This window comes from Durio zibethinus, chromosome 14 (assembly GCF_047325235.1).
Source record: "Durio zibethinus cultivar Kanyao isolate XHJ-2024 chromosome 14, ASM4732523v1, whole genome shotgun sequence".
Taxonomy (NCBI): domain Eukaryota; kingdom Viridiplantae; phylum Streptophyta; class Magnoliopsida; order Malvales; family Malvaceae; genus Durio; species Durio zibethinus.
The window spans coordinates 18631804-18650315 of NC_143175.1; the positions used below are offsets into that span (position 1 = coordinate 18631804).

Here is an 18512-nt window from a genome sequence, read left to right on the forward strand (position 1 = left end):
AAAAAAGTGATAAGAGATAACAGACACATTAGCTCTACATGTTCTTCCGCCTTTAATAACTTTCTACTTAACAATAATGGAAGCTCATGGTTTCTTTGATGAATTTTACCTCAAATGTTTCAATGCAAAATCAAAATAGCTTTGTATTTCTTCCTCCACCTTGACCTAAAACACCTAAAAAAATCTGACCATAAACATAATCTAAAGATAGTTTATCTAATTATTCATCTACTAAACCCATTTCAATACAAATTATAAATGAATAAAAAATGAAACTTCTTTGTTAACACCAAGAAGTCAAAAATTAATAGGGTAAAAGTAAAAAAAAGTAAAATCTTATATTAATAATTAAGCATCACTAAAAAGAGTGACGTAACAATCATAACATTATGAATAAAAATAATTAATAGATTTTAATATTAGTCAACACAAAATCTAACATAATAGCACATTAACATATTAAAAAAATAATAAACATAAAATCCAACTTAATCCCAATAATAAACAAGAAAGAACTAAGAATGTTGCAAGTAAAAGAATAAATTTATGAAAAGAAAGATGGAGTAATAAATAACCAAATTCTCTATTCAGGCTATTGTCGCTAGCAGTTGCAACCTTCCCTCTACCATATCTTAACATGAATTATTTTAAGTAAAAAATTATCAAGTGACGTAAAATTAATTATTTTGGTGAATTCTTTCAAAGCACAACAAAATTCATTGAAACTATCATTTGAATGTATTTATACAAAAATTACATTTATTCATGAAAATTTATGTTGTTAATGCTGAAAATGAAATTATTATAAATTTTATAGGTATTACATAACAAGTTAGTTATTCTTAGAATTGAATTTTTTTTTTAAAAAAATGACAAATAACAAGGTTAATAATATATTTTTATTTTATTTTTTAAAATTATGTATTTTAATATTTTTATATAATAAAAATTTTATGTATAATAAATTTTTTTTAAATAAAAAAAATTTAAGTTTTCAATTGATAGAATGTACAATTACATGTAATTGATAGAAGCACCAATGAAAAATTATTCCAAGTAAAAAAATGAGATGAAAGATTGATGAATTATGCATAAATCTATCTTCTCCATATGATAAAGAATGTTAGTGATATATGATATTTCAATGAAAAATATATATGTATTGATTTCAAATTTCTATAGAATTAATATGAAACTTTTTTATTAGGAACATTATATACTATTTCATTTTTTCTTTTATATCAGTATTTGTTGTTATATCAAAAATTTTAAAGTTCACATATTAAGTTATAATTGTTTAAAAGATTTGAAATTCATTAAATTAATTAGCACTATTATATTTAAAATAAAAATATTGTTGTAAATTATAATTTAACTAAATTTAAAAGTGATTTGAGAGCATTTATTAACAAAATTCATTTGATAAATCTTTATTTAATTATGTATTAGTATTTCAATCATTTTGAATTATAATTTTTTATAATTTTGAGTTGGATTTTAGACATAGGATTAGTGACCAATTAGCTTGATTCAAGTTTTATAAATCTACTTCTATTCCTAGTGTACTTAAGTATTTACTTATACATTTGAGTAAATTTAACTTAATAGTTTATGCATGCTTTTCTTTGTTTAAAAAGTTGAATTTATATCGTCCTAAATGCAAATAAAAAAAAAGTTTTCTCAATTACTTATAATTGCAATTTTACTTTAGAAAACTTTTAAAATTAATTAATTAATTGATAACAATTAAATATATAGCGTTTTACAAGTTCAATTTGGTTGAAAAATTTTAAATTTTGATTGGATTTGATGTTTTTAATGTTGTTTTCTTAATCTATAGGTTTTTCTATTCATACAAGAGATTATGTAAGATTTAGACAAGCTTCATTCTTGTAATATTCAGCCAAACATGTAATGATATGACAAAATTCTACTTGAAATAAGATTTCCAAATTTGACTTGAAGTAGAAATCATAATGGTACTTGGTCTCCCATATGGATTCGATTTTCCCATATTCAAGAGGACTTCTCCATGCACATGTGTTATTTGAAGAGTTTAATATAAGGAATGACTATAAAAAACATTCGGACAAAAGAGTTTTTGTTCAACAATGATTATTTGATCAACCATTCAAAAGTTGTATTTCAAGAAAGAGTTTGCAAAGTTAATTTCAAGTGTTTAGATGAAAAACAAATACTTGGTCTTGGAATTCAAGCATAGCCAAAACTTATCAAGATTTCATGATCAAGATGCATGGCATGTAAGATTAACATCCAAGATGAGTTTCAAAAAGGCATGATTGGCCAAATTCTCCAAGATTGAGAAATCTCATATTCAACCAACGCTAATAGATCAAGATAGCTCTCATTTTTTAATGTTTAGATAGAATTGAACATGAAAGCTTTATCCCAACCCTATTGCTAAAACTCCTATGTATAAATAAAGAGGTGTTTGTGTCGAGCTATGATGTGGAGGCATTCTTGAAAAAACAAAAGCTGAAAGAAAGTGACCAAATGCAAAGGCATTAAGTGTTTTTTACGTTTGCACTCCGACACGTAAGTCATAAATTAAAATAAAAGAGGTCGAAATGAGAGAAAAATAAAGGATCAAGATAAAATGGAACTTAAGATGATAATGTCTAAATACTTATATTTATAGATGAAAAGTAGTGGGCCAATGGGGGATAATAATGACATGGCCAAGTTGATATGACACTGAGTGTATCAGGTCGACCGACATGTTAGGCCAACACAAATGTCTGAAATACTCATGGTTGTCTGTCAGGGGCTCTTAATAAAAAAAAAGGCCATTATATCCTTTGGACCACTAAATACCCCCAATATGAGGCTACCTTTTATGTTTCACATCCCATTCCATACTATTCTTTTTCTTTCTTTGTTTTAAGTTTTTTAGTGTTTTTTTTTTTAAGTTTTCTTTGTATTAAGCTAAGATGACAGATTAGCCATTACAAGAGCTTTTGTTTTCTTAAATCTTTTTATTTCAATACAAGCATTCTTTCAAAGCTTTCTTCTATTTTTTATTTCAAGTTCTTTTTTTCTTTACCAATATTCGGCCATAATTATTTTACAATACAAGTTTCAATTTTTCATGCACTCTTTGTTACAATTGTTTCTTTTATGAAATCCTATATTCAGTTTTCACAATTCTTTCTTATTTTCAAGTTGCAACTTTGATTTTTAGTTCTAGTTCATTCAGCCAAATCAAAATACTTTTCAAGTGACACTTGAATAAATAGATCTAGACCTATATAATCTTTTCTTTCTTTGTTATCTTTAATTGCAAATCAAATTAAGTTTTCATTCGTTTAGATATAAGATATTAGTTCATCAACTTTGATACTTAAATTCACCCAACAATTCAATTATATAATTCTTATGGGATGATACCTACTTTCATCACTACTATTACTTGATTATGACCGTGTATTTGCAAGCATTACAAAAAATAACAATCATTAATTTGACCAAAAAATAATAAAACTAAGACATTGAGAACGAAGAGAAAAAAATTTAAATAAAGAACTTTTAAATTGTTACAGAATATGAATAAGAAATATTGGTTTTGGTTAGGTTATTATTTCAATTCGGATTTTGATTATATTTAATCATTTTGAGTTTTAAATAATTACTAAGTTGTTGACTTTTTAAAATAAATTGAAATTGAGTCAAATTAGTTCATTTTTATAATTATATGTATTATATTATTTTTAATTAAATTAAAATTTAAAATTAGTAAAAATTTTATTTATACTTAATTTGAGTTTTAAATTGTTTCAAGTTTGTGTTGATTAATCCATGTTATTTTAGCTATGCTTTTATGATACCAGTAATAAATTTCAAAATTGTTTGAGAATACAACATAATAAAAAATTCAAGTGTCAAAGTGATGGAGATACTAATGATAATTCAAACATTTTATTTGAAAGAGATATTATAGTTAATCCTAATTCAGGAAAACAACATAAAGTTAAACAATATTCTTTACTCTTTCCAATTGAAGGAGTTGATTTGTATCAAAATATAAAGAAAATCATTTTGAATGGTGGTGATAAGAATAAAGTAATAATTAAAAATATACCATCTTTCCATTTAGTAGAGCTTTTTATGGAGAATGCAAAGATAATTATTGTGAATTTGATATTTTTTAAACTTATTGTATGTTTGATTTTTATAAATTTTATTTAGTAAATTTATTCTAAGTACTTTTATCATATATATAAAAAAAATGTATGTCCAAATTTATATAATTAAAGATAGAAATATTAGATAAAGTTTATTATTTCCATTGGTGATAGAATACTTTAAAATTTTTAATTTTTTTTATGCAATTGTACTTTGCTAATAGGTATAAAAATACATACAATAATAATTTAGTCAAATCATTTATAAAACGTATCTTAATATGTACTATTTTACCATGAACTACAAAATTTTAAAAATATCTTAGAAGTATTGACTTAATATTATTGTATATTTTATCTAATTTAGTTTTAATATTTGTATTAGTATAAAAAATTATAATTTTAACTTATTATTACAAGTTAAACTATGGATAATAAATAAAAAGTATTTACTCATGCTTTTTAAATCATTTACACTTGAATTTTTTACTCTTTCTTTCTCTATCTTATAAATTCTATTATTTAACATACATTGTAGTTACTTTCTTTTTGTATATATACAAATCAATGATGACATAATAATAAATAATTAATAATTTAGTAATTGCCATGAGGCCTTGACTAAGTAGCAAGGTGGAGACCCTAAAACCTTATCCTAGGTTCAAGTCTCATTGTGTGTGGGTTTGATTGTTTAGAAGTTATAGTTTATTAGTTAATTATATGAATGTAATACTTAATTATAAGTGTAACTTAAAAAAAAAACTTATTAATTAATTATTGAAACTTAAATGTAATCAGTATAATTTAGTAATAATCATTGATAAGTTAGTATTAAATTAGTGTAGTATAACTTATAGTAAAATAATGATAATTTTGTAGTCAATAATTAATAACTTTTTAGTAAATCAATAATAATATAATAATAATAATAATGCTTAATCCCTTAATGGTAAATCAATTATAATATAGTTCTAAATTTATAAAAACATAGTATTAAATCAAATATAACTTAACAAAAAAAGTCATAAATTAATAGCTAATTATTGTTAACTTATTAATAAATTAATAATAACTTAATAGTAAATTAGTAATAATTTAATTGTAAATTATTTTCAGTTTAATAATAATTAATTGATAGTAGTAAATCATAAATAATTTAATAATAAATTAATGATAAATTAATAATAAATAATTGATAATTTAATAATTCATTACTGAAAACTTAAAAGTAAATCAGTATAACTTAGAAGTAAATTATTGATAATATAATAGTTAATCAATGATAATTTAATAGTAAATCATGTATAATTTAATATAAATAAGTAATAATTTGGTAGTGAACTATAGATAATTTAATGGTAAATCAATGATAATTTTGTCGTAAATAATAAAAAATTAAATAGTAAATCAATGATAAAATAATAGTAAATACATAAAAAATATATAATAATAAATAATTGTTAGTTTAGTAGTAAATTGATAACTTAGTAGTAAATTATTGATAACATAATAATAAATTGCTCATAATTTAATTGTAAATCAGTGATAATTTAATAATAAATTAGACGATTATTAATAACTTTTTAGTAAATCATTAGTAAATTAGTAGTAAATTAATTATAATATTATAAGAAATCATTAATAACTTATTGATGAATCACCAACAATTTAATAGAAATCATTAATAATTTAAGGGTAAATCTTTTATAATTTAATGACAAATTATTTATAAATTAATAGTAAATCATTAATAATTTAGTAGTAAAATATTAATAGCCTAGTAGTAAACATTTGATAACTTTTTTATATTTGAAATTATTAGGGATTAAATCCTAATTATTAGTAGAAACGAAACCAAAACTTTAATTTTGAGGTTAAAATAAACCTATCGTGAACCTATTTAATAAAATAATTAGTAAAGAAATTCTAAATTTGAATAAAATAATAAAGCTATATATACAAAAAAAAAATTATCTCATATATTAGTAGTAGACTTTTTAAATTCCATGTTTCATAGTTGTAAATGCGTAACATATTAGTAAATCAATAATAGGTTAATAAAAAACTAGTGATAACTTAATAATTAATTATTGATAACTTAATAATAAATCAATAATAACTTAACAGTAAATTAGTAATAACTTAATAGTACATCAATTTCAGTTTAATAATAATTAATTGATAAAATTAGTAGTAAACCATAAATAACTTAATAGTAAATAAATTATAATTTAGTAGTTAATCTTTAAAAACAAAGTAAGTAAATATAACTTAGTAGTAGTTAATCATCAATAATTTAATAGTTAATTAATAATAATTTAATAGTAAATTATGGATAATTTAATATAAATCAGTAATAACTTAATAATAAATCATGGTTAATTTACTAATAAATATTTAATAGTTTTATAATAAATTAATAGTAAATTACAAATAGCTGAGTTGTAATTCAATGATAATTTAGTAATAAATTAATTAATCATTGATAACTTTATAGTAAATTATTGTTAAATTAATAATAAATCAATTATAACTTTATAACAAATCATTGATAATTTAATAATAAATCATTTATAACTTAGTAATAAATCATTAATATTTTAGCAATATCTTATTGATAGCTTAGTAGTAAAATGCTTATAATATAATAGTGAATTAATAATAACTTAATTGCCAATCATTGATAAATATTTTTATATTTGAAATTGTCAAAAATTGAACTTTGGTTATTAACAAAAACAAAACTAAAAATTTCATCTTGGAAGGCTTGAATAAACCTACAATGAACTATTCAATAAAAAAATTAGTGAAAAATTTTAAATTTGAATGAAAATAATGTTATTATAAAAAAAAAGAAAAATCTTACACTAGAACTGAAGTCATTTTCCTACGAGAATTTATTGTTAAATATACCATGATAAAATTTTATCAATGATTATAAAAAATATATAATAATTTACTTGAAAGTTACTAAATTTACATCAAAAGATTAACAAAATTTTATAAAATTTTATCAAAATTGTATAAAAGATTATCAAAATTACATCATAAGATACCAAACTAATAATAAAGTTTAACAAAATTGTCATAACTTTATTTCATAAGAAAAAGGTTAAGAAATGCGCAAGAAATGAACTTCATAAGACAACAGTCTCTTAAGTACCCATTCTTGCATGCATGTCTTTAAACAAACAACGGCAGACCATACTGGATGGTACTACTAGTAGTAGTGTAGTAGTAATAATTAATAGTTTCGGCCGTAGCCATATAGGTCAGATAATAACGTACAATTCAAGATGACTCGAGTCCTCTTAATGAATTTGGTCTTTGATAAAAGAGTACGTAATATTTTTATCACTATGTTTGAATGCTCACTTCCCATTAGGGCTAATCTGATATGCAAAATTTTGCACAGATTAAGGGAAGTTGTTAGGTTAACAATTTGTGTCACTGTTTTTGTTTTCATAGGCCTGTCCTACAAGCTGTCCTCGAAGCCTTGGTCTCTGCTTGGCCAGTTTCTTTCTACTCTGATATCGAACCTGAAACGTTGATGTTAGAGAGACGTCATTGTCCATGTTTAATTCAAAAAATGACTTCCGGAAGCTAATGCAAATTAGAATGAAAAATCAACAAATTAACACTTAAAACTTGTAAATCAACTCAGGTGAGGTGACCATAAGAATTATCATGCTGGTGGATAGCCCCATTCGATACCTGCAAAGCTGAACGCTGTTAGGGAAAATCTAGTTTTCCATAAATCCGAGGTGATTGATGACATCTTCATGTCTGATAAATATTTAGGTTCAGCGCGGAAGGTTTCATCAATTGTCATAATTTCTGAAATTATATTATGAGTTAAAAGTAAGATGCATTTCCATACTTCAACAAACATACATTTTCCAGGGTAACAGTGCATTACAGTTACCTTCTTCTCAAAGCATCTTTCTTTCCTTTTCTGGCAGAATTTTTTCAAAGCAGCTTCTCTTTGAGCAAAACGATTTTGATCAACTCCATTCCCGCTTCCGAATCCAATTCCACAAACAACTCCACCTTTCCCAGTCACCCCGGTTTCACTTTCAACATTCATTACTCTGGTATTTAATGCAGTGCTTCTCCCAATCTGTCCATTACTTCCATGGTTACTTCCTGATGCACTTCTATTCAAACTATTGTTACCAGCATGGCCTTCAACATCTCGTGCACCTGGCACATTGGATGACCCGCACTGGAGAGCTGCTGCTGCCATATTTTCCAAAGATAAATCATCTTGTTTACCTAATTTTTTATTTTGGGCCATGTTATGGACATGGTGGTGGTGGTGATGGTGATGGTGATGCTGCACTTGCACCTGTTGGTCTGTGCCCCTTGCTTGAACAAAAGTCATGTTACCAAGTACAGGATCATCCTTACCTTGTGCCAGAGGCTGTGGGGCAGAAGCATGGCCATTCTGCACTGATCGGAAGGCTGAAGAGAGATGAAAAGATTTGACTGAAGTGTTAGGTGCTTGCTTGTCACTGAGTACCGCTGGTTTACTGAAGGCATTATTAGTGGTGGAATCCATGTCATTATTGTTACTACTTCCATTGGATTGTTGCTTTGGAGGCACGCTATTAAAGTTAGATTGAAAATTCTTTATAGAGGCTGTTTTAGCTGCTACTGAGCTATTATCAAGTGGAGAACAACTACCAATATATCCTGTTGGAGCCTGGTTAGCAATTGAACCAGAATTGTATCTGCATGAAAATGAAAATTACCAGACTATAAAATGGGGATATTTAAACATTAGAAGCCACAGTTTCCAAATACCTTGAGAAGGTTGAAAGGTCTGAATGTCTTAATACATTTCGTTCAAGGGAACTTGTTCCAGTATCTCCAATATATCTCTGTCTGTTTAAACTGAGCTCAAGAGAAGGTATTTCCTTGGTTTCGTAGATAACCTTATCTTTTGCATCAGAGACCTTCGGGAGACCATTTGGGATGTCAAAGAACGCACTTTCTATCCGAGCATCAGTGTTATCGGTGATGAGACCTATCAGGTCAGTAGCTTGGTTTCTCAAGTCACCACCGGGTTTCTCACTACTAAGCTCCAATTGCGTTTTCTCTAATTTCTCATCGTTCATAGGGATTATTTCTGATAATTTGTCTTTGCTAGCACCTGCTATGTTGGTCAGTACCTTTTCACTTGGGTTTGCAAGCTGCAAAGCTGTAATTTTAGGTATCCCTATCTCCAAGTCATTGCCCATAACAACATTGTCTGGCACTGAGATGCATCACAATTTAATAAAACAGAGACAACAACAACAATCAGACAGATTGCAGAAGTAAATAATGAATAGTTCTGCACATACCAAGTTCATCATCCTGCCCATCACACTCCCTTGCCGCTGTAACAGGAATCCAGCTGTTACCTAACTCTTTAGGCCTGCAATGGATAACCTGAACACAAGTGATATCAGGAGGATTAACTAACTGACCTCATTGTGATATTGGCTGGGAGCTTTTAACCTCTACTGCTCTCTTTGTCCATGAGCTTTGCAAAGAAAGAATTTAATGCATCCAGAAATTCCAAATTGACAATGGATTTAAGGGTTTTGGCCATAAATATGTCCTTAGTTGCATCAGTGAACATGTCATCTACCTTTCAGTATCATACACTGAAACCTTTTTATAACTTGAATTCATTACATGTTCCAACAATCACATGTTTAGAGAAAGAGTGTTATCTGAAACAATTTGGTAAGCTATGCATGCAAAAATCAAAATCCATGTCTATAACCTTAAATTGTGTTCTTATACTCTAACAAAGCTTTAGTAATTGGCCCCATGTCTAAAATGATTGGCACATCCAAACACACAAGCATTCATCTGATTAGAGGCAGAACAAATTTCAAACTAGGAAAATGTGAGTGTGACTGTGTGCCAAATTGTTTGGCTAGGACAAGTTCTACAGATTTTTGAGTTATCATGCTGGTTGAGAAGCTTGATCTAAACAGCAACCTAAATGGATAACAAGCTATATTTCGATCAAGACATCAACGTGTCTTTTAAATTTACCATAAAGCTTATAAAGATAAGGTTCCTTTTGATGCTAAGGGCAATATAAGAGGAGTAACTAGCATTATGGTTACTGAAGTATAGTGGTCTAACCATGAAAGAATGGATTTATAAAGTCTAAATTCCACTTAGGTCCTTGAGTTTTGAACATAATTCAACACAAGTCCATTAATTTGGAAAATAGATAGCCTACCTCAAATTTTTACTTTCACAGGACAATTAGGTCTTTCTATGTTAAAAATCTCATTTAAAGACTATTTTACCCTTAAAAAGTCAATATCCTCAAAGGTCGTATAATGTAATATTTATAATATTTTTTTTTTAATTTTTTCTCAAAACATATCAAATCTACTGATAATAAAAAATTTAGATACAACATATAAAAATAAAACTTACAATATAAGTATTCTTTATATAAATATATGTAAAATAAAATGAATTTATTAAGCATGTAATATTATTTTAGCATGTAACAATTTAAAAAAAAATGAGGGATATAATATGAAAAAGATTGGTTGAAAAAAAAGGAAAATGATCACAAATGAATATTTGTCAATTTGGTTTTGGTTATTATAATACTCGTATATATCATAAATTTAAATCTACATGTTTGCGAAAATATAGTGATGACAAACTAATTCATTTTAAATTAAAAATCATTTATAATAAGTAAACCCAAATTAAAAAGTTGTAATGTTGAAATACAAATAATTTTTGTTATTATATATTCAACATATAAAATAAAGAATAATATATGTAAATACAATAAATTTGGAGGGGTAGTTTTGTAATTGCTTAACAGAATGTTGTGGGTTGTCCATTTTTCAAATTAATGAGTTTGCGTTAAATCATGCTTAAAACAAAAGAACTTGGATGAAATTTACCCTTTTATAAAACCTCAAAAGAAAAGAAAAGGGAAACAAATATAGAAAAAGCTAGAAACATTGATAGCTTTTCTCTTCATTGAATAGGTTAATGCATGAAAGAAATGATTTGAGGTGTCAATATACATAGACATCCCACCGTCAAGTTTAGCTCTCTATAAGATCAGTTCACCTAGGTTTAATCAAAAACTATCTGAAAAGTAATTGAAAGTGTGATCCATAAGAGAAAGCATGAAGAAATGCACAGTTCAAGATCTTGTAAATATGTAAAAATAGATAGTTCTTGGAAAATGTATGGGGTCAAGCAATCAATTAAATTAAAGTTGAATACTAGCTTTGGTTGATATGTATTAATTCAAGAAAAAATGATGCACTATACCCTATCATCTTGTCTCATTAATGGTGTTTATTAGCTAACAGCCTGTATCAATTAAATGGCCAAACACATAGGGGGTTTGGGAGCAAGGTTGAAGGGGGTTGGAGAGTTATAGATCCATTCACAATGAAAAGCAAGCCTAACACATACGGTAAACTCTCAATTATTCCGACAAGCTGATAGTTGGCTACAGTAAGAAAATGCTATAGTTCTCCAGTAAGCATTGCATCAGTGGCAGTGAACTTTTAGATAATGGTTGTCAGTTGACTTTAGAGAGAATTTAAGAGTCTTAAGTGTTGCATGGAAGGAGGCCAAAGTTTTCGATTATCTATGTAGCCTACTCTTTTATTTTAAATAATAAAAAATTTTCTTCCCTCAATTGAAGCCTCTTCAACCTCAGTTCTTTGAAAAAAGAAAAGCCAATAAATTGCAATTGAAAAATAGGCTAATCCATGAAAGTTCTAATTTAATATAAAATATCATTCAATGACCCCACATAAATCTAGAAAAGCAGCTTTTTTTTTTGACAAAATTTACTCTTATGAAGGTTATGGTACAATCTCTCATTCACAACATTTTTAAAGATGCACAAAATAGAACTGCTAAAAGCAACCATCCACATAAGACCATAAAAAACAAGGTAAAAAATAACCTACTTTTTAGTATATGGCTTGAGAATATGAACTATGCACAAATTTACTAATATTTTTCAAATAGGCCAAAAGATATAACTAATCATTTGTATAAGAATGTTGGCTATCTTCCAGAAAACACATCGTATTTGAATATGGAAGTAGTTGCTGTTTAAATCTACTTGAAAGTATCTGTTACACTTCATCTAATATGTCATCAATCAATATAGAGGAAAACATGACTAATTTGTTTATAACCTTACCGTTTAAGTGTACGTATGCCAAAACAATGTTTTCTTTTGAAGTAAGATAAGTTGGGAAATGCATGAGCTCATACATACACAGATAAATCTTTTATTTGTTTAGAAAAAAATGGAAGCGACTCTATTACTTAGAAAGCAAGACAATACAATAATTCCTCGAGCTACCAGATACAACATCTGCCCTAATCATGTGAAAGAAATTTGCTTTAGGGGTATCTCAACCTTCTTATATCATACATGCTAGAGTGAATGCCTTTCAACTGTCCAAAACAATGTGAGTGTTTTTTCTAGCATTATACACTATGCCCATACTGCAAGGTCACCCCAATGATTTATTCTTTTAAATGAAATTGCTCAGGAGATTAGCATGACATTATTTTTAGTGGAAACTAAAAAAAGATTGTTTAGATACTGAATCAAATTTATAAGTGCCACACCATTACGTATAAAACTAAGTTAATTTTACAATTCATTAGAGTGTGCATCAATGAACTTAACCAAGTTAATAAGATGTGGTATAACATGCATCACCTTCCTTTTTGTATGCATTATTTTGAGAGCTCTATGCAAAGGGTATCTGCATTCATAATAAAAGCAAAGGAAGATGGAACAAGCTCAAGAGAAACAAAAGCTTACATATAATAGGCTGAGAAAAGTATACATGATTATTATAAAACCTATCATTAAATTCAAATCAATTCCTATATTTGATGATTAATTTTGAAATTTCATAATAATTATTTTAATGCTTAAAATAGAAGAATGATTCTGTCATTTCTTTTGATACTAATTGTTAGTAAATAGAGAAAACATAGGATACCACAAGCCTTATAAAAGCATTAAGGAAATAGCAAACCAATCAAATATTTGAAAGCCAAGTAGAAGCAAACATAGTCTCAATGTACATCAGACTGATAAAAATAGAAAGAATAAAATAATGATTCTATAATGAAGTATAACTTAACCTGAGTGTCACTTCCGTTGTCACTTCCATCCCCAACATTCAAACCACCACTTCCAATGTCATCCTCATCATTACTTCCAGTATCATTGTCTGAATCAACACTTTTTGATTTTGTGGATTTCTGAGTCCATATACCACTTTCACTTTCACTACTGCTAGGCTGATGAAAGGATGAACAGTAAATGAAAAACTGAAGAGAAAAAAATTTGCACTTTTCTGCTGTCTTATGTCAAGGAACTGGTAATGACAATGAAAACATAAAAGCAAAAATATTTCATAAACATTCCAAAATTTCAATGGTAAAGAAAACTTGGCAAAGTGAACACTTTTCTTTTCATTCAAGTAGCTCAACAATTGTCAGAAAAACAAAAGGCATATTTAAGGACAGACCTGAAGTTTAGAGTCCAAAATTGGTCCATATTGTTTCATACATAAAGTGGGATAACTATAGCAACACACGCTATGGCATTTCCTCCAAACATGCTGCCAAAGATTTTTAAGCTCATTCTTTCGAATAGGCTTCACTAAAAAGTTAACTGCACCCTTGGACAAACACTTAAAGACTATACTCATAGAATCATGAGATGACATCACTGCACACAAAACTCACAGGTGTAGCAGTTAAAAGTATCAATTTGTTAAAAAAATAGGAATAAAATTGCATTATTTTAAAAAGGGGAGTAAAAATAAAGGAAATATACTCACTAATCACTGGAATATTCTTGCAAGTTTTGTGGCTCATTATCTTGCTTAAAAGGCCAATGCCTGACAAACAAGGCATGACTACCTCAGTTAAAACAAGATCAATATGACTGGTTAGAGCTTCCAAGATCTTCCAAGCTTGCAGACTGTTTGACACTGCAGTAACTGCTAAGATTGAAAACAAAAAGAAAAAAGGATCTTAGGGTCATAAGTAACAAAAAAAATTAAGAAAAAAATGGACATCCATAAATGGTGCATACAAGATATTTTCTAGATAAAGCAATCATATACATATCAATCAAGAAAGCTACTTACATTGAAAAGAAATGCAATATAGAACAAACTTGATGACCAGTCACAACCTCAATGAGACATCATACCACTCTCTCAAGACCATCAGTCAAAAAAAAATTGAGAAAGCAGCTTAGGTAAATTAAGAAAGTATCAACAATAAAAATTAACCACCAAATTGAAATAAAGTTTTCCAATGAACAGATTGACATCATTTACGTTTTTGCTAAAGCCTCATCTTATTCCTTTTAGTTTAGAAGCCTATGTTGTGAAACGAAAATCTTCATGCTAATGGGGCATAACAAATTTTTACAAGCCCTCATTTTATATAAAAAAATAAATAAATAAAGCACTTCCATCCTGTGAAAAATGACACTCAGTGTTATTTTGAGTCTCTCCTCTGAGTCCAGAAACTTCAGGTTAATGTAGTTTCATGGGGATTGTAAAGAGAACCACCCTAACCTAGGTTTGAAGCCTGTGGGACCCTTAGGTGCCATTCCAAAGGAAATCTAGCTGTGAAGCCTACACCATCTTTGTATCTTAAGCACTATTTTAAGCCAGAAACCTTTTCTTATTCACTTTGAAGCCTAGATAAGACCTTTTCAAATCCTAACAAAAGCACACCAATGAGGCATCAAATTTTAACCTACCTTTCATCAGCACTGTTCAACAAGAATTATGAAGCCCTCAAACAGCTTACAAAATCTCGGTTTCTTTTATCCAATATTAATCTCAAATGACCATATTATTTTCCAACATTTTCACCATATTAACTTTAGATATTAGCTTTTGAAACAATTCCAACCTTGTTGCTCTACCGTACCTAAAGAATTAGCCAAGGTGCTAAACTACATGGACCTTACTTTTAAGCAGATGTTAAAAAAGAAACATTTGACAAGTTGATGTTGGGAAAGTTTCCAATACTCAGCAACCTGCAGGCTGAATTATGCTTGGCTGCTGAGGCAACTAATGGATGGTGGTGTTGGTGTATTGTGTTTGTATCTTGTTGTGTAGAATTGATAGAGTGATGTGACTTGTGTTCTTGCAGACTTTGGCAAATAAGATGGGTCTCTATGAGCAGGTGAGGCTACTGTTGGATGAGTTACACCCCAAGAGGAAGGACCTACAAATGGAGGCCAAGAGGAGGTCTGACCAAGAGGTGTTAATAAAGGAGAGGGAGGCCTCCATTGAAGGGTTGAAGACTCTGAATGGCTTCCATCTGAAGAATATCGAGGAGTTGGAAAGCCAGTTAAGGGATACTACTGGCATAAACCTTGCTTTGCAGCTGCTGCTAGATGGGACCAGCGCCCGCCTAAAAGAGGTGGAAGGAGAAAGGAATAAGTTGCAGAATGAGCAGGTAGTGGCCACTGCACACACCAATAAGGCGCAGGTAGAGAGGGATCAGACCTTGGTGCACACCCTACAACTGTAGGAGCAGCTGGCAAAGTTTGAGGCAGAGCTGGAGGGAGAACGTGCAGAGTACTCCAGAAGGCTGAATGAGCAAGAGGATGAGTGGACTGAAGTCTGCCTGGCCACCACCAAGCAATTCAGGCTATCAGCCTTATATCAAGTCCAGCTGCATTTGGGGCCACTAGACTTCAGGGGGTGGACGACTGTTATATTCACATTACCAAGAAGAAAATCCATATTTATATTACCAGATAAAGCTTTTAAGTTAAAAGAAACTGTTAATATAAAAATTTTGCACTCAATAATAAAAAAGCCTATCCACCATAAGTTTCCCTTATGCAAATAGCAATAATAAAGTAAGTCTTTTCCCACTACATGGATTGAGAACCTGTATGCAAATAAGATTCTAAAATAGTCCTATCTTCAGGTACTTATGTTGCTAGTTTGAGTTTCACTAGCATATCCAATATTTTAATTTCAGATTGCAAAAAGAGAAATTTTGTATCAAGAAATATTAACTGACCTTCATAACCACAGTTTTGCAGCAATGCACAGACGACATAGCAAGTTGGGTCATCATTTTCCACCAATAGAACCTTCAAAGACCTTGGAGGTAAAAACCTCTCCCAGCAAACCAGAGGACCCCGAGACTGTTGTTGTGACCTCTGCTGGACACTTCGCATTTGGACCTGAAGCTTAACCACCTCCGCGTTCCCATCATCGTTGTCTTCAACATAATCATTAATCCGTGACTCGTCTTCCTCTGAGAGGCCTTGCCCCTGACCCGTAACCCCATCCCTTATTTGTTTATGCTCATCATGCATAAGTGTATTCAATTCAACCAAACCATTGTTCACGGGACCATTATTATTCATTTGAACTATCCCCATCAACCAGATTAAAAAACAACAATAATAAGAATGGCACCAGATTGAGTGGGTTCCTTTATTCCACGAAAGAGTTTGCACATCCCATTGTCTGACCTTCAAGAAATCCTATGGAAGAGAACATATATAAGATTTCATATAAGATGTAACACACATATAACAATCATACAGAAACTTGTACATAACACTTAGTCCTCCTCTTACTGCCAAATATGCATAAACCCCACAAAACTCAGATCTATTTAACTCATAAAAAAGGACACACATCTAAATACGTGTTCATTTTTTCAATATCACATAAGAAACTGTTATATTCAATACGAAAGAAGCCTAAGCTAGGTTATACCGCTATTTCTATTTTCATGGCATAGAAATTCATATTATTAGTTTCAGATAACTAAATTAGAAATTTTGAAGAAAACTAACCGACCTATCATAAACCACAAGCAATTTTTTTCTATGAGAAATGCAAAAATTAAAAATCAAAAGGTATGACAAAGATATGAATATAAACATGTTCATGTTTTTGAGACATGTCAAATAAAATTTAAATGCTCAAACACTTAAAATGAGCATTTGATTCAAGAAACCAGTAAGTTTTGTTCTTCTGAGAGCATAAATTACATTAAAATTAAAGACTCAAACTTAGCAATTAGAATTAACTATTTCATAATATTTAGCAAGTTAAAAGAAATTTAAAGGAATCCAGAAACGGTTACGAACTGAAATTATAAACAGGAAAAGAAAATGAATTAGAAATTTAAATTCTGCATATGGTGAATTCAAGTAATCAACTTAAAACAGACTTCAAAAATTCGATCTATGAGATTTTCTTCCCAAATTTCGTACAGTCCAAGCATCGTAACACAGCAGAATTCTCAAATTTTGCAGCGGTGAAGTTGAACAGAGCATCAATTTTCTATGAGAACAAGAACAAAAAAAGGAAGGGATAACTCAAATTAAATGAAAAAATAAAAGAAGAAATCTTGCTGAGACATCCAAAAGTAAACCGAGTCCGATTGTTTTGACTTATTTAATCACATTTTTGTTCAAAGAAATGCTTCTCTATTTTGCTTCTTTTTTCTCCAAAAAAAAAAGGATGTTTTAGTAAAGCTATATTCTCATTTTCCATTGGAAAAAGAAAAGAACCAACTTTCGAGTTTTGAAGAACATAAAAGAAAAGAAATTAAAAAAAAGTACGATTCTGAGATTAAATAAATAGTTACAACATAAACCAACATTCGAACTTCAAAATTCCGAGTTTCAAAGGGAAGAAATAAAAATAAAATAAAATAAAAAGTTTTCCAACGAAAAAAAATATTGAAACAATTAAACTGCGAAAATTCTTGAAAAAAAAGTTTTAAAAAAAAGAAAAATAAAGCTATAATTATTTACCTTTTGAAAATCAAATCAAGTCGATCCTCATCCCATTCTCCCACAGGTCGAAAATTTCAAAAACTTCAAAACATGAAAAATTCAGAGGAAAAAATGGCAATGCTCTGGAAAGTTTGTCAATTATTCGAGGCAAAACAAACTAAAATTCAGGGTTCTATAAAAATAAGATATAATAAAAGATGAAAGACGGAAAATTTTAAAAGACGATTCTGAAATAGAAACTGGCTTGACTCGTTGAGAAACGGCTAGGCAAAAGGCTGTATGAGAAAGAACGATACGTCGCATGGAAGACATTATGTGAGCTAACGTTTCGATGACATGGCCCAAGTGAAGGCGTCAAGTTACGCCACGTCAACAAACCACGTGGGATTGGATGAGATGACGTGGAGGAGAGATCTAAAGCTGGCTATTAACTGTTTTGTGCTGGATCTAAGGAGAACCACTCGATCTTCGAAAGGGCACGTGGCACTTTGTGCGATGAGTTAAAGCTGCTTCAGGAACTGAGAAGACGA

At 29.1% G+C, this 18512-nt stretch overlaps 1 protein-coding gene across 3 annotated transcripts; it reads right to left on the reverse strand.

The window, feature by feature from the left end:
* Positions 1 to 7217: 7217 nt before the first annotated feature.
* On the reverse strand, positions 7218 to 18295 carry LOC111295380 (two-component response regulator-like PRR37). Of its 3 annotated transcripts, XR_002690809.2 has the most exons (11): positions 18001 to 18134; positions 17412 to 17524; positions 16242 to 16713; positions 14021 to 14182; positions 13706 to 13908; positions 13317 to 13475; positions 9491 to 9578; positions 8949 to 9402; positions 8068 to 8875; positions 7857 to 7979; positions 7459 to 7681 (listed from the first exon to the last, which is right to left on the reverse strand). XR_002690809.2 is itself a non-coding variant. In XM_022888838.2 (10 exons), exons 2-10 carry the CDS (start codon positions 17463 to 17465, stop codon positions 7577 to 7579), a joined length of 2505 nt encoding a protein of 834 aa, XP_022744573.2. In that variant the 5' UTR covers positions 17466 to 17524; positions 18001 to 18295; the 3' UTR covers positions 7218 to 7576. The 3 variants fall into 3 exon arrangements, 2 of the variants coding, with proteins under 2 accessions (XP_022744573.2, XP_022744577.2); XM_022888838.2 differs by lacking the exon at positions 7857 to 7979 and having other exon boundaries at positions 7218 to 7681; positions 18001 to 18295; XM_022888842.2 differs by lacking the exons at positions 7857 to 7979; positions 17412 to 17524 and having other exon boundaries at positions 7219 to 7681; positions 18001 to 18263.
* Positions 18296 to 18512: the final 217 nt, after the last annotated feature.

Excerpts from the sequence above, each read along its gene's own strand:
- LOC111295380 (XM_022888838.2), bottom strand. The coding sequence starts at position 17,465 with ATGCTTGGACTGTACGAAATTTGGGAAGAAAATCTCATAGATCGAATT. Across the intron at positions 16,714-17,411 it reads TCATAGATCGAATTTTTGAA|GATTTCTTGAAGGTCAGACA; the intron begins GTCTGTTTTAAG and ends TCTCTTCCATAG. Across the intron at positions 14,183-16,241 it reads GCAAAACTGTGGTTATGAAG|TTACTGCAGTGTCAAACAGT; the intron begins GTCAGTTAATAT and ends CAATCTTAGCAG.